Raw genomic sequence first — 21934 nt, forward strand, 5'->3', positions numbered from 1 at the left:
TGCAGTCGGATAAAAAGCATGTGGGGTTTTTATCGCAAGCAGCGACAGATCCTCATGGACAGGGGTTTCCTGTGGAGCTGCAAGCAGTGGGCAGAGGGCAGGGACTGACTCCAGGCACTGTGTGGGGATGGATACTGGGGTGAGGATGGGGGATCCACGCCACAGGCCAGGCTGGCACTGGTGCTTTGGTTGGGGTATCCAGCAGCAAACTGGGGGTGCTTTGCTGATGCCAGCTCTGCCCTCTGCGCACACAGCACAGCATCCACAGACCTCATGCTTTCCTGCCGATCCCATGGCATGGGAACGTTTGTTCTTGTCAGGATCCTGTTTAGCAGACATGAGACTGAAAAGAAACCACCTTTGGGGTGTGAGAAGATCAGCCGCTCTGCTCTGCTCTGGTGAGACGCACCTGGAGCACTGTGTCCAGCTCCAGGCCCCCAGTGTAAGGAGGACACAGAGCTGCTGCAGTGACTCCAGAGGAGGCCACGGAGATGCTTCAAGCGCTGAGCCCCTCTGCTCTGGAGCCAGGCTGGGAGTTCACCTGGAGAAGGCAAGGCTCTGGGGAGACCTCAGAGCCCCTTTCACAGCCTAAAGGGGCTCCAAGAGAGCTGGAGAGGGACTTTGGACAAAAGGCTTGGAGTGACAGAACAAAGGGAGTAGCTTCCCACTGCCAGAGGGCAGGAATAGATATGATATTGGGAAGAAAGCCTCGGTGAGGGCGGTGAGGGCGGTGAGGCATGGCGCAGAGCAGCGGCTGCTGCCCCAGCCCCGGCGATGCTCAGACTCTGTCCGTGCCCGGCCCGGGGCGGGACTGACGCTCCCTCGGGGCCCCTCCCTTGCCCCGCGGGGTCACGTGATCAGCTCGGCGCGCTGACGTCAGATGGTGGCGCGGTGACGTCGAGCGGCAGCGGCGCGGCGGAGCCCGCCCGCTCCCAACATGGCGTCTCTGCTGCAATCGGAGCGGGTGCTGTACCTGGTGCGCGGCGAGAAGGAGCTGCGGGCGCCGCTGCCGCAGCTGTACTTCTGCCGCTACTGCAGCGAGCTCCGCTCGCTCGAGTGCGTCTCGCACGAGGTAACGGCGGCCCGGCCGCGCCGCACCCGCGCACCGGCCGGGACTGGGCGGCACCGGGCGGGACGATGCTCTTTCTGCGCGCACCGATTGGGTCGCTCTCCTGCCGCTCACTCTCGTTCTGATTTGCTATTGGCTGTTGGCGCCGCTGGGGGGTGGGCGCAGCGCTGCACGGAGCGCGGCGATAGGCTGCGGGTGACGGGTGGGGCGGTACTTCGCTTTGGATTGGCTGTGCGCGCCTGTCTGTCGGTGGAGCTCGGGCTGTGATTGGCTGAGGCGAGCGCACGGGGCGGCTTCCCCTCATGGGGGAGGTCCCCCCTGAACGGCCCCGGCCGGGGGAGCGGGGACCCCCCCCAAACCTCGGTGGGGCCCGACCGTGGCCGTGGGGACTTCTCACCCCTCGGCGGGTTCCGGCCGGTTGGGTCAAGACACCGCCTCCCACACCCATCCCCATCGGGCCCGGCCGTTGAGGGGCAAGGACACCCCCCTCCCCCCCAGGCACACACCCTCGTTATGCGCTGCGATTTGTGCTGTGGAGGGGTTTCGGCTTGGTAAATTGTCGTAATAAAATCGTTGAAATTGATTTTTTGGAAGCCTGGTTGAGTTAAGAAATTGTGATAGGTTTGGAAAGCCTTGAAAGAATGACTGTGCAGCCCGAATCTCAGAAGAGGCTTCTTAAAGGAAATGTTAAGGCCTCTGAAGAGTGGATTTGTGACCTGCCTGCATCCGTCCTGAATTCACTGTGGTGTGAGCACTGTAGTCATTGTCCGTACCTAGTAGTCAGTTTGCATTCCTCTTCAAGAAGGGGCCCCCAGTCTTGCTGCTGTTGTTTTAACTGAAAAAATTTGTTGTGATAGCAGAGAGATACAAAGCGTTTTCTGAAGTGTGTCTATATGTGACCAGTGTAGCTGCAAAGACAAAATAAACTTAGGTATAAATAGAGAATAAAATGTTAAAACCTCTTGCTCAAGCTGAAAAATGAGATTCTGGTAGCTGCTAAAGGTCAACACCCAGCTGATCTTTTCCCATTTACAAGACAGAGTAGTTTAATCCATTCTGACTTAAGAAACCTTATAATTTATCTTATTAAAGATCAAAATCTGGCTGAGATGGACTAAGGTTCTGCATACCAAAAAATCCATCAAGCCTTCCCTGGCTTTACCCTGCTGTTGCCAGACACGAATCCTTGTTGGATCGTGTGGCTGTTTGGGCTGTCTGGACAAAGGTGTGCCAGATAACGTGTGTGATGTGACTGTGTCTTCTTCAGGTGGACTCTCACTACTGCCCCAGCTGCCTGGAAAACATGCCTTCAGCTGAAGCCAAGCTGAAAAAGAACAGGTGAAGTTGCTTTGTCTTTTTTATTTCATCAAGGCTCCCTATTTAAAACAGTCCCTTCCCACTTCTGTCTGAAACTCTTCAAAAATTGGACAGCTGCTTGTTATGTTTCAGTCTGTTTCGGGGTATAAGTATCTTTCCATGAGGTGTCATGTGCTGTTCACTTTTGGGGTTTTTTGATGATCTGGTCTCATAATACAAAGGTTTTTTAGTATCACATTATGTTTCTCACTGCTGCTGCTCTTATGCTGACTCTGAATCCCTCACATTCCTGTGATGGCTCTGCTGCCCTTTTTCCCCGGTGCTGTTGCCCAAGAGTTAAAGATCTGTTGGTTTAAGGCTGTTGTGTTTGTCGGGCGCATTTCTCTCAGCCTGGGACCCTTCGCAGAGCCCTGCCTTGTTGTTTGCAGGTGTGCCAACTGCTTTGACTGCCCCTGCTGCATGCACACCCTTTCCACACGGGCCACGAGCATCCCTGCGCCGCTGCCCGACGACCCGGCCAAGACCACCATGAAGAAAGCCTATTACCTGGCCTGTGGCTTCTGCCGCTGGACTTCCCGGGACGTTGGCATGGCAGACAAGTCTGTTGGTAAGGGACAGTCCAAGACAGAAAACTGAGTTACAGCACGAGCCCAGTTTGTGTTTTGAAGGTAACAGATAATCCACCTAGTTCCTGACTGTACTGTAGACTTGATGTCTGTCTAGGATTGGAGTTGTAGTTGGAAATTCACAGGAAATCTCTTTGTTGCTGAAAACCCCTCTGAAGAGCTGAGCTGAGTAGGTGGAATATGTGACCCACTTCCATGCCTGTATTGCATGACTAGTGAGAAGACTGTCAAACTGTTTTAGTCAGTGCACTCTCCCCACAGCTGAGATCTTGTTTGTGTGCTTTCACGGTCTTTGAAGCTGCTCAGACTGACAGCATAAACATCTAATTTATCTTCCATAATTTCTGTTCATTTAGACTTACTCCAGAGTTGCTAGTCAGTGTTTGAACTTGGCTTTTCTCTTCACAAGAGCACTAGAACAAAGCTTTCATCTATTTTTTTGGTATTTGAGATGTACAGAAAATATCTGTCAGGCTCCCAAAGTGGGGTTGAGTAGGCCAAACAGATCCTCTGACTTCCAGTGTTGATGTGACTGAAAATGGAGCTGAGATGCAGAGACAGCAGCAGCCAGTAATGAGACACACATAACCTGCTGCTGAAGTGACTCCTGGGTGCTGTCCTGAGTATGTCTCAAACAGCATTTGTTTAAAAACACAACATAAAAGCTGTCAGAGCTCCTTCAGCCCAAACCTGCCTGTGCAAAGCTTTCAGAGGTGTTTATTTGCACAGACAGGAACTTTGAACAATTACAATGGCAGGCGTAGCAAAATTAGGGCATGTCATATTTTATAAATAACACAAGATAGTTGAGTGTTGGGTGTGATTTTTGTGTGGAATCTGGAAGCCTCCTGTGGACTTTGCTTTTTCTCTTCTCTTGTGCAGCGAGTGGTGGCTGGCAGGAGCCGGAGAATCCTCACACACAGAGGGTGAGTGAACGGGAAGGCTGTACTTGGGCTGAACTACATCAGCCAGAAAGAACTGTTAGAGTGTCAGGCCCTCTCAATCACTTTTTCTTCATCTATATAATCCTTCAGATACCAGTTCCAGTTCCTAATCTGCACTTTGACTGAATTCAATGGAGGGAAGGCCTCTTAGAGGCTCCCCTGAGGATATCGCAGTATAAAATCTCCTTTTGAGAAGAAGCTCAGTTGAAACCATCCTATCTAATGGTGCTGTTAAAACACCACTGGTGAATGTGCTGCGTATGTATGTGAAAAAAAGCTGTTTTCCAATCAAGAGTGTGTCTAGGATCTGGAAAACACAACTGCACCTTTAACACCCTTCCCTGTTACCCGTTAGGGCTCCACTCTAAACGTGACCAGCCTTGGGGAGGAGGGGCGAAGATGCTAAAGATGCTGTTTGCTCTGCCAATCCAAATTGCTCAGTTTCGGCCACATGACATTACTCTGTGCAGTCATGGCAAATTCGTGAACAAAGTCGCAGTTGCTGAATTGCTACGTGAGAATTGGGCACTGCCCTCCAACACACATTATTCCCAAGGGAGAATCAGTTATTTATCCACAGTGTGGGTTAAGACATGTGAAGACACACAGGCTTCTTTAAGCACTTCCTGCAGAATACAGCTGGTACTAGGAACAGAGTGACACAAGTAGCAGGAACCCCAGCTAGTTCACAAGCACATGCTGCAGCTGAGGTGACATTGCTCCCTGTTCCTTTTCCTCCCTCCAGATTAACAAACTGGTTGAGTACTACCAGCAGCTAGCTCAGAAGGAGAAGATCGAGCGGGACAGGAAGAAGCTGGTGCGCCGCCGCAACTACGTTCCCTTGGCCTTCTCGGTGAGCTGGTTGTGCCGTCCTCTCAGAGCAGGAAAAGTGATCCACAACAGCCTCAGCCTGGAAAATCAGATAGTTGGTAGCACAGTAGGGCTGCCCAGCTTTGGCTAATTGAGGACAACATGAAGAAAATGAGGCTTTCTTTAGGGGTGAATAGTTTTACACTCGCTACTGTGTATTACATTGCCACTCTCTCTGATAGTCCTCCCCAACAGTGCCAGAAGGGTTTACACTTGCCATGCCAAGGAATATGTTCTGCAGCAGTGAAGTGCAGTGCAACTGCAGACACAGTGCCAGTGGCAGCCCTTTCTCAGGACAGTCATCCCACAGCTCAGTGACAGATAGATCAGCATTGTCTGGCACTTCTCTGCATGAAATCTCTACTGAAATTAACCTTCAGACTTGGTTGTGGCTTGAATGACTTCTTTATTGTACCTGGCAGGTAAATGCTCACTTTGTTTAGCTGGGTGACTGCATATGCTTGCTACTTCAATGAACTGTGCTTGCTCTGTGCCCTTGCTTGTGTCTTATGGCTGCATTTTTTGTCTCCGTTGCTACCTGCTGCTATTTTGGGGGCTCTCCACAGCAACACACTATACATGTAGTGGTAAGTCTTTTCACAGTTTCTGCTGGTGTTAAAGCTCTCATGGTACCAACTGAAGGGGAGTAACAGATCCTACACCCTGCCTCAGGGCCTCTGGCTTAGGTGTGCCTAGAACAAACACAGGTGAAGCCTAACTCTTCAGAGGGTAACACTTGTTACAAAAAATATTTTATGTAGGTTTAGAAACAGGGCAATGTCTTTGAGTAAGTATTACACACTTGCAAAGCAGTCCTTCACCAAGCCTGGCCGAGACACAGCTACCTGCTTGGCCAAGGCAAGTGCCACTAACGTTAATCATCTCATCCTTGAAAAATCACCAGAGTAGGCTGATGCTCAGATTTCTCATTTGCTGAGAAGTCAGGTTTTCAGCCCTGCCCAGAAGGAAGATGTCTGCCTCCAAGCACCCTGGGTACAGCTCAGCTGTAGAAAGCTGAGGAGTAGCTCAGCTATTCCTGGTGAGAGAGACTTGTAGGTAACGAGGCTTGTAGGAGATTGAACCTTCCAGCTGCTTCAAGTAGTGCTGCAGAGCCTTTCAGATGGATGCACAACCACATCAACCCACTTTTTTTGGCAGCTGAGCTCTCATTCTACACTACTTGACATGGAGCTGCTCGGAAGAGAATATCCAGGGAAAAAGTGTCAGTAGTGCAGGCTGGTGATTTGAGGAAGGAGCAAAAAGCTCTATAAGCAGTAGCCACACACATCTGTCATTCCCCATCTGCAGCGCAGTGGGAATTGTTTGTTCCTTGCTAACAGTTGAAGCAGAAAAATGTATCTTAGGAAGCGTTGAATACCTTTTCCTTTTTGCTTTCCTTTGCTTGTACCCCCATGCTTGTCATGCAGCTCAAAAGATGAGTTTGCAGCAGGTCTTTTTGTCCTGTCAGGAAGCAGACCTGAGAGTGACAGTTCCTTTTTTCCTTGTAGGACAAATACGGCCTTGGAACAAGGCTTCAGCGCCAGAGGCCCGGAGCTCCCATCAGTGCCCTCGCTGGACTCTCGTGAGTCTTGGGGTTGGGGTTACCTTTGGGGGCAGGATTGGAGGTGTAGGCAAGAGAGCAGTAAACCAGCTTTAGAAAGATGATAGACAATTAGCAGATAGCAGTGAGAGGAGATTCCTCCTTTCAAGCGCTGGAGCGATGTCAGATCCTTGTGCATCTCTTTGCAGCAGCTCCGGATGTTCTGCTTTCTCCCAAGGGGGACAAGTGACTGCTCACACCATTGTTGCAATTATTGTTGTGCAATCTCAGCTCTCGCTGCCTTCTGTGCTACAATGCAGTTACTGCTGTTGCTGTCAGAGCGCACGTGCCCTATTTCATGATTGAGTTGTCCCTTATTTTGCTTTAGCCTGAAAGAAGGAGAAGACCAGAAGGAGATCAAGATTGAGCCAGCTGATGCAGTGGAAGAAGTGGAGCCTCTTCCTGAGGATTACTACACAAGACCAATCAATCTAACAGAAGGTAAAACCTTAATATTCTGTCACTTTTTGGCCTTACTTTTTGTAACAGGGGCATTGCCTACAAGCTTGTGAAGTTCCTAATGATCCAAGTTTCTGGTCATTTTTATGCTGGGATTGAAACACTGGGAAATACGTGACTTTTTAAATGGTAACTTTGAATGCAGCCTCAGCTTCATGTAGTACACGGAAAGCTCAGAGCCAGAAGGCCTGAAGGGTTATTTAATTTTCTTGCTGGCCTTAATTTCTGTGTGTATGAAGCATCAACTTTTGGATGGAGAAAAAAGCTGATGTCCTTTATCAAATAACAGCAAGAAATAAGGAAATAGCAGCTGCTGGGGAGCTGGAACCAAAACTGGGCTGGTGAGTAACAATTGCGCACTGCTTTGACATCAGCTTGGAACAGCCTGTGTACACTTGCCAGTTCTTTAGCTGACTCATGGTTTAATCCACAAATACTGTAAATTGATCAGTCAGACTTGGAGTGAACAGGATAAACCAGCAGGTACAGGAGCTATGGTGGGCTTCCTGCTGAGGTGGCTCCAAGTAGAACGGATGTTGTTGGTAGTTCTGCAGGCCTACAAAGTCTGCCAGTATCAATGAATTCATGGAAGGTCTATGGAAAGGGGTAGATCCTCTTGGTCTCCTTCTCTCATGAGACTGTTGGCATTGTGAGTTTGATGCTGGTGAAGAAGACAACTTTTCTGGTTCCCCACAGTGAGGGAAAGGCTGCCAGGTGACTCACTGCCTCTTAGGCACTGGAACAGTGAGGAGCCTGCGTTTTGAGAGAAACCCATGGGAGGTTTTGGCCGCTGGGAGTTTCTTGCTTTGGGAACTGTTTTCTCTCATTCTTTGTGTGAGTCTGAGTTATGCAAACCTTGCTAAGAAGCTGTGTATTGTACTCATGCAGCACCCAGCTGTGAGGGTAACAAAGCTGTGAAACTCATTTGCTGTGGTGAGGGAAAGAACTATGTTCTAGATGATTACAAAACTCTTGTTTCCATCCCAGCTCAGCTTTGAAGAGAGATGTGGGTCCCTTGTTTCTCCTGGGCTCTCATGTTACTGTGCCCAGTCAGGGCAGTCCTTTATTCTGCTTTTGCCTTCCTATTCATTGCTAGAAATGTGATAGTTGCCAATGGCTTCTGAATTGCGTGGTGCAGGTAAAATTAGGTGTCTTAGAGATGGTGGCAGATCTCCACACAGTTTGAGGTGCATGTGTAGAATCCAGCTCGAGTTTCAGTTCTTGAGACATTTCTTTGTCTTGCTTTCTGCTGTGCTCCCAGTGACGACTCTGCGCCAGCGCCTGCTGCAGCCTGACTTCCAGCCCATCTGTGCTTCCCAGCTCTACCCACGTCACAAGCACCTCCTGATCAAACGCTCGCTGCGCTGCCGGGTAGGGAATTCAATCCAGAAAAGTGCCTTTTCCAGGCTCACAGAACTTGGGTGCTGGGAAATGGGCTGTGTGTTTCTCTTTTAAAAGAAACAGTTCAATGCTTCTGGTTGTTGAAAGTTCTCAGCCAAGTTAGTGGTAACAGCACTAAGGGGGTGAGGGAGGCTGTCACATCTCTGGTGTGATGACAGTTGTGGAAGGGAGACAACACTGTCAAAGATGCATAAGGATACAAAGCTGGCTTGTGCAAGTGCCCTGCCTAGCCAAGGAATCAGAGAAAGCTGCCAGTACAGTCGAAATAAAAAAAAAAGTTTGCTGTTACTAAAGAAAAAGTCAACAAACAAAATATTAGGGAGTGGCAGTACGGAATACTGAAGATGTCACTAGAGTGGAGGCAGAAAGAGGGTATTTCAGAGAAGCAAAGCAGAGATCTGGGAAGTGAACACAGGCAGGAGTTAAATCCAAGTTCTGCTGTTGGCTTTCTACATGGCCTTTACTACATGATTTGTTTTCTCAGTCATACAATTTATTTATCTAGTTCCTAAAGTAACAGAGCAATATTCTTGTAGGTATTTAAGATGCAGAATGCTTTGCAAAAGCAGAATATTTTCTCAGAAATAAGTAATGTCAGACTGATCCTGTATTTGAAGAGTAGCCTATGAGGAGAGATCAGGACTTCTAGCTGCTTCATTTTTTTAATGCATTCTGGAGCATAGATCAGAGGGCTTACAGGTATTTGTGCTGCAATCAGTATCCAGGTGTTTTCAAGAATGATTCCAAGTCTTGTGTTTCTGAGGTTGCACAGGTAGTGCTGGGTATGACGTTTTTGGAGTATCAATAGCTGAACACGGTGATGGTTGCATGCACCCCAGGTGGTCTTTGTATGTACTGTGCTAGAGGCTGTAGCGTCACGGCTGGTGACACAGCGCTTGTGGCTATGATTCTTCAGTGTGTGACTGCACACTGTGTTTTGGAGCTGACTTAAATACCGTTCTCTCTAGAAATGTGAACATAACCTGAGCAAACCGGAATTCAATCCAACGTCTATCAAATTCAAGATCCAGCTGGTTGCTGTGTAAGTAAGAAACGGGGACTGGGGACATCAACTCCCTGTTCATGCTTAGTTAATGCCTTCTATTTTAATTTACTTCGACTCTTGCTGTGACCTCTTGGTAGGATTGTGTCATCCCTTGCGATGGTGTAATCACCTTTTTAAATATATTTAGCTTATCTGTAATAGGTTTGCTTGCTGATCTACTAAAGATTTCAGCAGTTTGACAAAAACACTGCACGCTGTGCCAGCCCCAGACTGTAGCCGGGGTTTGTAGGATTGGGGTTATCCAGCAAAAGGACACTTCATTTTTCCTTTTCAGAAAGTTCTAATAGCTCTCTTACCTCCCTTTGCTTCAGGAGGTGTGTTACATACAGCAGCACAGTGCCTCACAGTCATTTGCTCTGTTATTTTGTAGTAACTACATCCCTGAAGTGAGAATCATGTCTATTCCCAACCTGCGCTACATGAAGGTCAGTAGCTTTCCCAGAAATGTCTTAGGCTGAGACATAGCCAGGAGCTGTGAATGTGGGATCCTTTTGGAAGATGACATGGTGTGATGATTGTTCCCTGAGGGCTCCACTCACTCCGTTTAGTGGGTGCAGGGTTCAAGGGAGTGGCCAGGGTAACACTGCATGTACTTGTCACTGCAGCAGTAGATTGCTGTGCCATGTGACATCTGGCATCACAAGCACTTGCCAATGTCTGAAGAATAAAAGGTGTGGAATTGAGATCTCAGCTAGACTCCCAAAATACATATTTCTTATATTATGAAAGAGTTTTGCATGGCATTGGTGCCTTTTTTACTGGGGTGGGGGGGGGGTGGTTGCTATCCATCCATTGAGAGGATGTGATGCAATTTTTGAAGGTGTTGATCAGTCAGAGAAGATGGAGGTGCTTACAGTAACAATGAGTTCTAGCACAATTGCTTTGTGAACTGTGATTCCTGAATCTCCCCAGGAGAGCCAAGTCCTTCTGACTCTGACTAATCCTGTGGAGAGCATCACACATGTCACATTGCTGGAGTGTGAGGAGGGAGACCCTGATAACATCAACAGCACTGCCAAGGTATTGATTGTACCCTCCTGCTGTGTAAGCCCAAGCCCCTTCCAGGGTTTACCACTCCCATTTGTCCTTCACAGGCCACACTTTTTATATGTCCTTCAACCCCTGCCAGCTGTGCTGCGTTTCCCTCCTTGGAGCTTAAATGACTGTCACCAATGCAAACAGCTGCTCATTAAGTATTTTGAAATTGTGTCTGTTCATGGGTATCCAAAACTCAAGGGAGAAATTTATTATTTCACTGGCAGGGTGGTAATCAGGTGGTCCTGGAGCAGAGAAAAGCTGAGGATGAATCACTTTTCTGTTAAACTGTAGTAAAGCAGACCTCAGAAGAGGAGAGCCCTCTCTGCTGGCAGTGTAGCTGGTGATCAGTGCTGAAAGGCTTCTTTCACTCCATGCTCTGTTTCAGGTGGCAGTTCCTCCCAAGGAGCTTATTCTGGCTGGCAAAGATGCTGCAGCAGAATATGATGAGCTGGCAGAGCCTCAAGACTTCCAGGATGACCCTGAGTGAGTGTCCTGTGGGGATCCTCTCCCTTAAAAACTTGGTTCTTTGAGTAACTCACTCTCCTCCTGTCTGTCTTCAGTGTGGTTTGGGTTCCTCTGAGAGCATTGTTCCACTTGGAACAATGCTTGGAGAGCTTGGCTGACCCAGTGTTCCTCTGTGTTCTGCCTTGCAGTGTTATTGCCTTCAGAAAAGCCAATAAGGTGGGAGTTTTCATCAAGGTCACCCCACAGAAAGAAGAGGGCGAAGTGACCGTGAGTTTCAAGATGAAGCATGAGTTCAAAAACCTCACTGCTCCCATCCGGCCCAATGAGGAAGGCGACCACACCTCGGAGGTGATCTGGCTCACCCATCACGTGGAGCTCAGCCTCGGCCCCGTGCTCCCATAGCGGCTCCCAGCGCTTGTTCCCGACGGCTGGATGGACTGGCACCCTGAGAAAGCACCTGGTGAAAGGTTCTGCCAGAGCTCCTTTGTGATGTGTGGGTGTGCCACGGCAGCCCAGCCACCAGGAGGGGGCTGAGGCTGCCGTGGTTTGGGCTGGTTTGTTCTCTCCCCTTGTCGTAGTGCCCACTAACCACCACTCCGCTTCCCCTCACTGCCACAGGCTAGAGTAACTTGCAGCACGTGTTAGAGCACAGAGAAAGATCTCCTTTTCTCCAGGTTTGCACTGAATTTGGCTTTGTCAACAGATAATTAGGGCTGAATTTGGATTTATCAGCAGAAAAGAACCCGTACTGGTTTTTTTCTCCATGTCAGCCCACAAACCTGATGTTTCATACCCAATAATGAACAACTTCTCTTTCACACAGAGCTATGCCCTTCCCAGACAAACATTTTAAGGAGTGTCCCTGCCTTCTGCATTCTGGCAAGTTACTGCCAGCAGCACGATCTTTTCTTTTGGTTTTCTGCTTCCTCATAGGATACCTCAACTGTGGGGGCTGGGCCGTAGAGCCGTACCCCTCTGGCATATGTAGCTTGCTTAGCCGAGGTGGCAGATGTGTTTTCACAAAGGAGTTGATCAGTTTGCCTTTAAACATAGTGTACTGTAGTGTTCATGGATCTGACTGGCAGCCAAGCCTGCCATCAGCCCGCTGTGTCTCAGCTGGATGTTGGCAGCAGGATGTGCTGCAAGCTGGGAATTCAGGTTCTGCTGCAGCTCTTGACTGAGGCAGGAATGCTCCAGAGAGGCTCTCTGGCAGTCTTCAGCTCAATAAATGTTGTGTTGCTAGGGATTGTAGTGATGAGGGTATGAAACCTGGAGAGTTAGTATTAGTTGTGGTAATCATAAAGCTACAGCGGTGACTTGGGTTCATAATCTTTGTTTTTCCAGTTGGGGTGGGTGGGAGGGAGGTGTAAAGGTGGAAACTCATTATATGTTAACTACACACACTGTACCAGAAGGTCATTTACCCAGGGTGTAATTTGGCTGCAGTCCAAGCTAAAATGGGTGATTAAGAGCTGTGTATCCAGGAGACTGAATTACCAGTAAGTGCATGGCTAGTGCAGGCAGGTGAGATGGCTCTTCCTGCAGAGCATTCCCACTTCAGACGTTGACCTTTGTTAAACATTTCTGAGGGACTTTGACGTGCTGCTGTGCTGGGAAAGGCTTGAATACCAGCCAGCCACAGCAGTGTCACTCGAGATGCTTGTGCCATGGCTCTGCCAGCCTGGATTTGTGAATTCTCTGCATGGAGGGGCAGGGTGAGGCTGCCTGCTCTCTGGGGGGTGATGCAGCACCCCAGAACATCTCCCTTAGCGCAAGAAACCTGCCGTGGTGTGCTGGAGGGGCTCCCACCTCACAGCCCCGACCCTGCAGCAGGTCTTAAAGCGGCGAGGCATCACGTTTACAACTCTGTGTAGGTGACACACAGATGTACAGCATGAGATTGAGACTTGTAGTTAGTAGTTAATGTGTAGTGCTAGTGCCTGCTGCAGCTTTCCCTGTCCGGATAACAAAGCACTTCACCTCTGGCCACAACTTTTCCTGTTCAGTAGCCAAAACAGCTGCTGCACTTGCAACACAACCACAGAAAGACCTTCCAGGACCCAAGCCTTGAGGTGTGCCTGGGACTGCAGTTTGCTGCAGGCCAACGTGACCTGCACCCTTCTCACTAGAAACAAAAGGTGCATTGGGTTGTGGCGTTCTGAGCGCTCTGATGAGCTCGGCGAGCTGTTTTTCCCCCTCCCTGTAGGTGCTGTAGGCAATAGGAAAGGTAGTGGCGTCTCCCTGCCTCTGTCCCCGCTCCCTGACAGGTGCCTGTTGCCTTATGCTTGACGTCGTGTAGTGACCTTCAATAAAACACACGTGGCTCTCGGATTCTCTGCGCTGGCTCTTACTCGAAAACAATCATTATTCAAACAAAACAAAAAGCGGACCTCCCCCGTCTTTTCGCAATGGTCTCGTCCCCGAGCTCCCCCCCCTTCTCGGTGCCTGTGGTCTCGCCCGTTGAGCTGTGCCGGGAGCGCCCCTTGCGGCCGCGCGCTGTGACGTCACCGCTCCTTCAGCCCGCCTTTTCCGTCACGGCGCTGGTGGAAGTGGCGTCACTTCCGGCCGCCGCCTGCCGGCAGCGGAGCGGAGCCGCCATGTCCACATCGCTGGGCTCCAACACCTACAACCGGCAGAACTGGGAGGATGCGGTGAGCGGGGGCGGCGGCGAAGGGCCGGGACAGCCGGGACGAGCGGGCCTGGGCCGGCGGGGCCCTGCTGCGCTGCGGGAGCATGTGTGGCGGCAAGGCCGCGGAGGCGAGGAGAATGCGGGGAGGGCGGCCCCGGGCCTGGGACCATCCCGCGGGACCCGCCACTTGCCCTGCGGACCCGCCACTTGCCCTGCGGACCCGCCACTTGCCCTGGGGACGTGCAGTTCTGCCGCCCGGGAGGGCTCAGCCGCGGCTCCCCGGCCCCTCCTTACGGCGCGGAGGGAACAAGCTGCTCTGCCGGCCCTTCCCCCGCGCCGCGGCTCGGGGCTGTGGCGGCTCGGAGCCCTTCCGGCGCTGCGCGGGCTGAGCTGGGCCCCTCGTGTGCCCGTGGCCGCGTCCCTTCGAGCTGAAGCATCTCCTGAGCGGGCCCAGTGCAGACAATCGCTGCTGAGGGATAAGGGGGGCGGTGTCAGCTGCTGCGGTCCGTGCACTGACAGGTTCAGATCTCAAGAACACGCTTTTTGTTTGTTTATTCTAAGTTTTACTTAAAGCTACAATAGCCAGCAGATTATCATTCTATAATAGTTTGGGCCTGGGTCGTGTCTTGCAGCTCTCACGGTGTCTTTGAATCCATTTGTAACTTTTAATTTGTTTGATGAGTTAAACTAGAACATTTCTCAGAGTGTGACTTGAATGCTGTTGTGATGGCAGAGCTTGTTAAAAATTCCTGATTTCTTCTTGCTCGATTCAGGACTTCCCTATCCTGTGCCAGACATGTCTTGGAGAAAATCCCTATATTCGGATGGTATGTGCCTGTTGGACCCTGCAGTCCTTCCCTCTGTCTGTGGTGGCCCTAAAACTGTGGGTTGGGGACTAAAATAGGGCTGGGTACAAGAGGAGATGCTGAAGTGGACACACACTCCTGAATAGCTGGTTCTGCACAACAGGATCTGGTTCCAGCCATTGCTGGTGTGTAATACCATGGTTAGGGGTATGATTATAGAACAAATCAATCAAAAAGGAGAGGAAGATGACACAGTCCAGTGTCTGGAGTTCAGGAAATAATAGAAAATGAAGTTTTAGTATTGGCAAACTCCAACATGGAGAGCTGTGAGCTGCTGAAATACTAATCAGCACAATTTCTAAAATGTGACAAACACACACCTCTAAAATTCAGTTAAAGGTGACCTATGAAGATAGTTTAAGTTCCTGTTTGTTTTCCTTGGTTTCCTCTCTGCAGGGTGAGTCAGTCCATGTTATGTTGCTTTTCTCTGCCTGGCCTGGTTGCCTGTGACCTACATTGACATGATCTGCTTCACATTTGTGTTCCACAAAGTTTCCTGAGAGAGATTGTGTTGTTCTTATGAAACATAACCCTAATGCTAGTATAGGTGATATTTCAAAACCTGTTTGTTTTCATGGGCTTCTTTCATGTCACATCATCTTTCCTTAAAAAGAGCTGTTAATGCTCCTTTTCGTTCTCACCTTCCATCAGTGCAGAAGGTGGGACTTAAAATACTCTGTTTTTAATGAATGTTTCTAAACCAAAAGTGTATTGAAAGTATTTAGGATTGGGGTTTTTTTGTCCTGTTCACTTTCCAAGGGATAAGCCAAATACACAGGGGTGAGTGAGTCTAAATGCAGCATAATTATGAAAAACCTACTCTGTTACAGTGTCAATGATATGTTTTATGTTTTATGTTGAATTGATATTTCATGTTTTCTTTTACTGTTTTTTATTATATTTCAGACCAAAGAAAAATATGGGAAAGAATGCAAGGTATGTTTCTGTCTTTTGAGGAAAGAATGTCAAAATAGGTGCAGATCTAGGAATAATACATTTTAATGATTAAAAACCTGTCAGCTTCAGAAGAGTGCTTATCTGGGTTAACTTAAAATGTTTATGTAACTCCATACATTTTTAGGTCAGTCTACTTGGCTTGTTAGACAAAGTCAGTTGGTCCTAAAATAGTAAAATTATGGAGCATATCCTAAGTCTGTCTAAACAATCTTCACGTTTATCAGAATGAGGTTTTGTGAATACTGTTGTACTGTATTTGAAGTTCCTTCAGCATCTTAAATGATCTGTGTTTTCTTGTGCAAGTCTGTCGTTTTTACTCAAAAGTGCAAAATACCTGGAGTTTGGGTTCTGCTGTGCATATGTTATTCATGGCTACGTGGTGATTTGTGTAGGTTGTCTAAAAGCCACGGTTATTTCCAAGAGCAGGAAATACTCAGTATTGCCTGGACTGAGGGAAATTAAAGGAGGGTTTTGCCCTTTTATCACTTTTCGTCTGAGGTAGAGAGAAGGTATATATTGAAATCTGTACAGATTGAGATTGTATTATGTGCTCAAGCTGTACATGCAGAGGAAGCAGATGCATCATTCCATGAGATGAGAGGGAGCATCACTCTTCTGGACCAAAGATCTCATAACCTCTCCCGGGTTGCTGCTGTGCTGGTGCCTGATGTATCCATCATTGTAATTCATCTCTAGAAGCTCCACACTGACATCACCTGGAATCAAAGAGAACTTCTGTGTCTTTGAGTAGATCTGCACTCGGGTTATTGTGATAAATACAAAGAAAAACAACAAGAAAAAGAACTTCCCTAAAATTTTCTCTTGTCAAAGTAAACAACAGAAAACAACCAAACAGAAACAAGTATTTCCTGAGCTCTGTGTCTTAGCTTTAGGACAAAGAAGTTGTATTTATGGTTTGAAGAGGCTGGGTGAGTTTGGAGTTTGTTTCCATGCAAGAAGCAGAAGCTGTGTTGTCTTTCTGTCCCAGATTTGTGCCAGGCCTTTCACAGTGTTCCGCTGGTGCCCCGGGGTGCGGATGCGCTTCAAGAAGACAGAAGTGTGCCAGACCTGCAGCAAGCTGAAGAACGTCTGTCAGACCTGCCTGCTGGACCTGGAATATGGTGTGTACCCAAAAACCTGATCCAAGACAAGGAGCTGCCCTCTGAAATGGGATGTGGTGAAATGACTTTAAATGTGTGCATGTAACTGGCACTGGACAGCCTTTGAGAAGAACAGGTCTTGGGGGTCATGTCTCTTCAGAGGTTCAAGGGCAGAGTGGTTTCCCTGAGCAGCAGATGAGTTATCTGTGGTCACTGCAGGTTGCAGAAATCACTGTTTCTGCTCTTTCAGCTTGTTCTTCATATGGATTTGTTGGGGGGTTTTTGTTTCATTTTAGGTTTGCCTATCCAAGTCCGGGATGCAGGACTCTCCCTTAAAGATGAAATGCCTAAATCTGATGTGAACAAAGAATACTACACCCAGAACATGGAGCGAGAGGTAAGTGTAGCCATGATCATGCTTTTTGTGTGGCTGCGTGTGGGGAGGAAAGGGGAGCAATGACCTAGCTTCTCTTAAAATCACTTTTAATCAGAATGCTCTGATTCTGTGCATTAGTGTTCAGTGCTGATACACACATAATTATTTGTGTTCTACCTGCTTTTAGATAGCCAATTCTGATGGCACTAGACCAGTTGGTGCACTAGGAAAAGCTACTTCTACCAGTGACATGCTGCTGAAGCTGGCCCGAACCACTCCGTACTACAAACGCAACCGTCCTCACATCTGTTCCTTCTGGGTAAAAGGGGAGTGCAAGAGAGGAGAGGAGTGTCCCTACAGGTACAGACACAGCTTGAACAGTCAATCTGTTCACCACAGTCAGATGCTGCTTCCCTTGGAGATGCTGCAGTGGGCAGGAGACACACTACAGTGATTGGGGTCAGGGCAAAACTTGAATCCAGTGCCAGAAAATGAATCTCTGTGGTGGCAGGTTGGTTTGTAAGAAGTTGGCTGTGTGATTTGCCAAAGCAGTGACTGCAGCTCTTCTCTTGTGTAGTTCATTTTTCCCCTTCATGGCATCGGTCCCCTCAAGCAGAGATCTTTGTATTTGAACAAGAGGGTGTTTCAAACCCAGCTCTTGTGTTATGCAGTGCTGGGTGTTGAGCTGTCTGAAGTGCCATTCATTCAGAACTTGATGCAGTCCTGGCTGCAGTTGAAGTTTTCAGGGCTTTGTTCCATTTTGGCATGTTTATGTGGACAGGGTTAAGGATATAATTGACCTGAGGCCTTGAGAAGGGAAACTGGCAGCTGCAGTCATTTTAATCCGTTCAGTCATCCCCAATGCTATAAAATCCTATGTTTATTGAACCTTAGACATGAGAAACCTACAGATCCAGACGATCCTCTGGCTGACCAGAACATCAAAGATCGTTACTATGGAATTAATGATCCTGTGGCTGACAAACTTCTGAAACGAGCATCAACCATGCCTCGTCTAGATCCTCCTGAAGACAAGACTATTACTACACTGTATGTTGGAGGGCTTGGAGATACCATCACTGAATCAGATCTCAGGTGTGTTGGTGAATTTGTATTGCCCTTGCCTTTTTGTTTGACACTTTGATAACAGCTCTTCAAGTGAGGAACAAAAATAAATCTGGCTTTCAGTTTTTCTTAATGGGGAACTGGTTGGTGGGCAGGTGCAGAGGAGTGCCAGCTTGTTGGAGAACAAACAGGCACATTTCAAATGCTTTGATTGAAATCTATTTCTTTAAAGATGAGTCATCCTTCTGAGCTGTTTGGGATACTGTGTAACCCTTTTTACAAGGAAGTTCTGTATCCTCTAGCTACCTACTGAGAGAAGCTGGTGCAGAGCTTTTATTGCTTCGTAATTGCGCAGAGGGCTAATTATGATTAATTGATTGATCCTTGATTTCTAATGATTAGATTGAAGAGGGGGTGGAGAAGAGAAAGTTTCTGAGCATACCTCTATTTCACCTGCCCTGCACTCTGTGACTAGGGGGAGTGGGGAATCATAGTCAATTTTTTTCCCCATGCAGAAATCACTTCTACCAGTTTGGGGAGATCCGGACGATAACGGTGGTGCAGAGGCAGCAATGTGCTTTCATCCAGTTTGCCACCAGACAGGCTGCAGAGGTGGCTGCTGAGAAATCCTTCAACAAACTCATCGTCAACGGCCGCAGGCTCAACGTCAAATGGGGAAGGTGAGTGTAGGGGGAAGAAGCCTGGAGGATGCAAGGTTCTTTTCTCTGTTTACAGTCTTGATGAGCAGGATTGGCTATTATGCAGAAGTAGTTACTTGTTTGGTAAATAATTGGGGTCCTCTTGCATTTTGGTTTTCTTTTTACACTGGGATCTGGGTTGGAGATAACACAAGTAGCATAAGGGATTTCTTGGTTGAGGATTATGGATGAGTTTTGGTAGCTTTGTTCCTAGTCCATCTCCTGTAGGCACTGTTTGCAAACTTGGTGCCATCTGTCTGATGTTCTGTGAGTTTTTCATCTTTGGCCTGAAGAAATGGATCTGGAATAGATAATGTGAAACTACTGTGGTGTAAATATCTCCTTATCCTGCTTTTCTCATCTTTATTCTCAAACTTCTGTCTGTTTTTCAGGTCCCAGGCAGCAAGAGGAAAAGAAAAGGACAAGGAAGGCACTACAGAATCCGGGATAAAGCTGGAGCCAGTTCCAGGGCTTCCTGGAGGTAAGGGAGTTGTATTAATCTCTGAAACACTTAATGCTGACCCACTTCCATGAGCAAGGCTGCTGTTAAACTTCTGGGAGCAGTGACACCTCAGGATGGTAGAGGCAGTGGTGAGCCCAGAGCAGTTAAAGCAGGTTTGCAGCAGATCCAGCTGGATGGGAGATGAGTTTTGTCTAGGAGCAAATCCTTGATGAAAAGAGAGTTCTTTATGTGATGAGTGAAAAGTTAAAGATGAACTCAACTTAGTTAGGTCAGAGATACTGGCAACCCACACTTTTTAGAAGTCTTCTTAGTCCACTGGGCGATGATGGAAAAAGCAAAGCTGGTTTCAGATGAAGGAAATTGGTAACTGGGGTTTCAGGGCAGTTCTGCTTTGCACTCCAGTTCATACATGCAACATTCATTTTTCCCTTTTGAAAGCATGGGTTGTGCTCCCTCTCTGGAGGCAGACCCTCTGCTTGTCTTGCCTGAGAGGTTTTCCATAGCTGTATGTACTTTCTCTGCAGCCCTCCCCCCTCCTCCAGCTGCAGAAGAGGAGGCTTCTGCAAATTACTTCAATCTACCTCCAAGTGGTCCTTCTGCCGTGGTGAACATTGCCCTGCCACCTCCTCCTGGCATCGCTCCACCACCGCCTCCAGGTACTTGTGTTTCCCGCTCAAGTGGGGGTGTGAAATTCAGTGTTAGATGGTCTCTTCCTCCTTGCCAGGCCGTGCTGCAGCACTGATGCATGCCCTGAGCTGATTTTCCTCATCTGTGATCACACAGTGTAAACGGATGATCTAAACTGAGCTGTCAGCACAGTTTAATTAAACTGTGCTGCCTGTTGTGGTTGGTATTTGCTTGCAAATTCCCAGGCATGTTGGAGATCCCTGTTACTGGTACTGAGACCTACTCAGTGCTTTTGCTGGCTGTGTAAATGCCACATTAACCCAGACTTCAAAGGGTAATTTTGCAGCTGTTTGAATGCCAGCGTGTCCTTGGCTCTCTGTATATCTATCCAGAGATGCTTTTATTTTTTAATGGAATTTTGGACTCTTGTGAATGCATTTGCTCTGCTCTGTGGTTGAATAGAAAACATTCAGATGGGTATTACAGACACCTGCCTGGTTCCCCCACCAGCTTTTATCTGTGAGTAAGGATGTGTATTGGGTAGGGATTGCCTCTAGTTGTACTGAAAAGAGGGGCAGGAGTTCAGGGAAGATGGGAGGTGTGCACATTTGTGAGGCACAGCTGTCAGCCAGCTGTGGTGTCAGTACTTTGAAGCAGCAGTACACACACACACTGGGTTTTCTGTTGCTTTGCCTGAAGCTGCCAACTCTGTTTCTGCAGGTTTCGGACCACACATGTTCCACGCCATGGGACCCCCACCTCCCTTCATGAGAGCCCCAGGCCCCATCCACTACCCATCCCAGGATCCCCAGAGGATGGGTGCCCACGCAGGAAAGCACAGCAGCCCCTAGCACATCCTGCCACCGTCATCCTTGAAGTAAATGTTATTTTCTAGTTACCATGGTAGCACGATATGTTGAGCTGTGGGTGAGCTAGAGACGCCTTATTTCCCTGCTTGCAGCCACAGGGCAAGCTGAGCTCCGTGTCTCCGCTTATAATTGAATTCTTGATACGTCCCAGGTCTTTCTATTAGTGTGGGGGGTGGGTGGGGGACAGACAGAAGGGCTGTCGGGGGTCTGTGGGTATGGGGTACCAGAATTACAGTGCTGTCTGTGTATCCCATTGGCACACTTTTGAAATAAACTTCTGGAAAAACAAAACTAAACGCTTTTCAAGCCCGTTGATACCCTCAGTCAGAAGGTTATGGACTGTTAAAATGTAACCAGAGACTCTTCTCTATCAGATAACTAATGACATATTATTCTAATGAGGTATTAAACCAGGACTGAGTAAGAGTTGAAAAACAAGTTCAGCAGACCTGCCAAACCCATGGCTTGGCCTTACCACTACACAAAATCTTCCCCTCTCCTTTATCCTGACTTCTTGATTAAAAAAGACAAGAAAACAAATCCTTTTTTAGTGCATCACTTTTAATCCTGTACATCCTGAGCAGGACGAATGCTGGGTCAAGCGAGCAGCCCCCAGGCAGTGCGGGCATGACATGGAGTGACAGGTCAGCAGTTGTCTGATTTAGCCAGGTGACAGCCCCCTCAGTGGCCCCAGAGCCTGGGCTTGTGCTGCCTGCATCTGCAGGGCAGGGCAGGATGCAGTTGCAAGCTGCTCTTGAGGAGATTTGGGATTCTCAAGGCCTGTGAGACACTGTCCCTGTAAGCTGTGACATGGGTCCTACTTCATCTTGCTTTGATAAGATGTGAAACTCTTCTTTCTGTGCTCCAAGTGTAGTGGTTGCCTGGGAGCAGCTGTATCCTGCCTGCAGCCTGCTGCTGAGTGAGGTCTGTGTACGTGTGGCTGGAGGATTTTAGGTTTATCTCCATATTAGCTGCTTTCATGCAGTGAATCTGTGGATGTCTTTGTAACAGGATGGGGCCCGTTCTGAAGTTTCATTTGCTTGTTTTTTAAAAAGTACATAAAATATTTGAATTTTTCAACACTGTGCTTTGACCCAGCTTCCTGGAGCACAGTGTCTGAGGACTTGGTCTGGTTTTTATGTGACTGCAGCCACAGCCAAGATCCTACATGGGCAAGGACAGGCACGTCAGATTTTAGTTTCATGTGCTGTCCTGTACAGTGCCACTGGGTCCCATCATGGTGCCAGCCCTGCCAGCCTGTCAGAGGAGGTGTAGCACTTGTGGCACCACAGGCTGGCTTTCTGTGGTGAAAGAGCTGGGCTTTGGGTGTGGGTAATTAGTTCAGCTTTTGTCAGGAAGAACTGTCCCAGGGTGGTGTTGGACAGCAGATGCTGCTGGTGGATGGGAGGGGGCTGTGGCATTTACCACT

The 21934-nt window shown here is 48.3% G+C and overlaps 2 protein-coding genes across 3 annotated transcripts; both read left to right on the plus strand.

Moving 5' to 3' along the window:
- Positions 1-878: 878 nt before the first annotated feature.
- Positions 879-12893, plus strand: DCTN4 (dynactin subunit 4). Of its 2 annotated transcripts, XM_032124497.1 has the most exons (14): positions 879-1072; positions 2337-2407; positions 2815-2993; positions 3895-3938; positions 4702-4809; positions 5393-5413; positions 6335-6408; positions 6755-6867; positions 8147-8256; positions 9255-9328; positions 9723-9777; positions 10265-10372; positions 10776-10873; positions 11044-12893. In XM_032124497.1, the coding sequence occupies exons 1-14, from the start codon at positions 938-940 to the stop codon at positions 11255-11257; spliced, it is 1404 nt and encodes a 467-aa protein (XP_031980388.1). In that variant the 5' UTR covers positions 879-937; the 3' UTR covers positions 11258-12893. The 2 variants fall into 2 exon arrangements, with proteins under 2 accessions (XP_031980388.1, XP_031980389.1); XM_032124498.1 differs by lacking the exon at positions 5393-5413.
- A 505-nt stretch (positions 12894-13398) lies between these two features.
- RBM22 (RNA binding motif protein 22) lies at positions 13399-20796 on the plus strand. Its single transcript, XM_032124496.1, has 11 exons — positions 13399-13506; positions 14258-14311; positions 15257-15286; positions 16296-16428; positions 16704-16804; positions 16971-17143; positions 17678-17878; positions 18364-18528; positions 18939-19027; positions 19534-19665; positions 20357-20796. Exons 1-11 carry the CDS (start codon positions 13453-13455, stop codon positions 20485-20487), a joined length of 1263 nt encoding a protein of 420 aa, XP_031980387.1. The 5' UTR covers positions 13399-13452; the 3' UTR covers positions 20488-20796.
- Positions 20797-21934: the final 1138 nt, after the last annotated feature.

Source organism: Corvus moneduloides, chromosome 15 (genome assembly GCF_009650955.1).
Source record: "Corvus moneduloides isolate bCorMon1 chromosome 15, bCorMon1.pri, whole genome shotgun sequence".
Classification (NCBI taxonomy): domain Eukaryota; kingdom Metazoa; phylum Chordata; class Aves; order Passeriformes; family Corvidae; genus Corvus; species Corvus moneduloides.

Bases quoted from the DNA above. Each gene is read 5' to 3' on its own strand.
- DCTN4 (XM_032124497.1), top strand. From the start codon at position 938: ATGGCGTCTCTGCTGCAATCGGAGCGGGTGCTGTACCTGGTGCGCGGC. The intron at 2,408-2,814 runs GTGAAGTTGCTT...TGTTGTTTGCAG, and splicing joins GCCAAGCTGAAAAAGAACAG to GTGTGCCAACTGCTTTGACT. The intron at 9,329-9,722 runs GTAAGTAAGAAA...GTTATTTTGTAG, and splicing joins AAGATCCAGCTGGTTGCTGT to TAACTACATCCCTGAAGTGA.
- RBM22 (XM_032124496.1), top strand. From the start codon at position 13,453: ATGTCCACATCGCTGGGCTCCAACACCTACAACCGGCAGAACTGGGAG. The intron at 17,144-17,677 runs GTACAGACACAG...ATTGAACCTTAG, and splicing joins GGAGAGGAGTGTCCCTACAG to ACATGAGAAACCTACAGATC. The intron at 19,666-20,356 runs GTACTTGTGTTT...CTGTTTCTGCAG, and splicing joins CGCTCCACCACCGCCTCCAG to GTTTCGGACCACACATGTTC.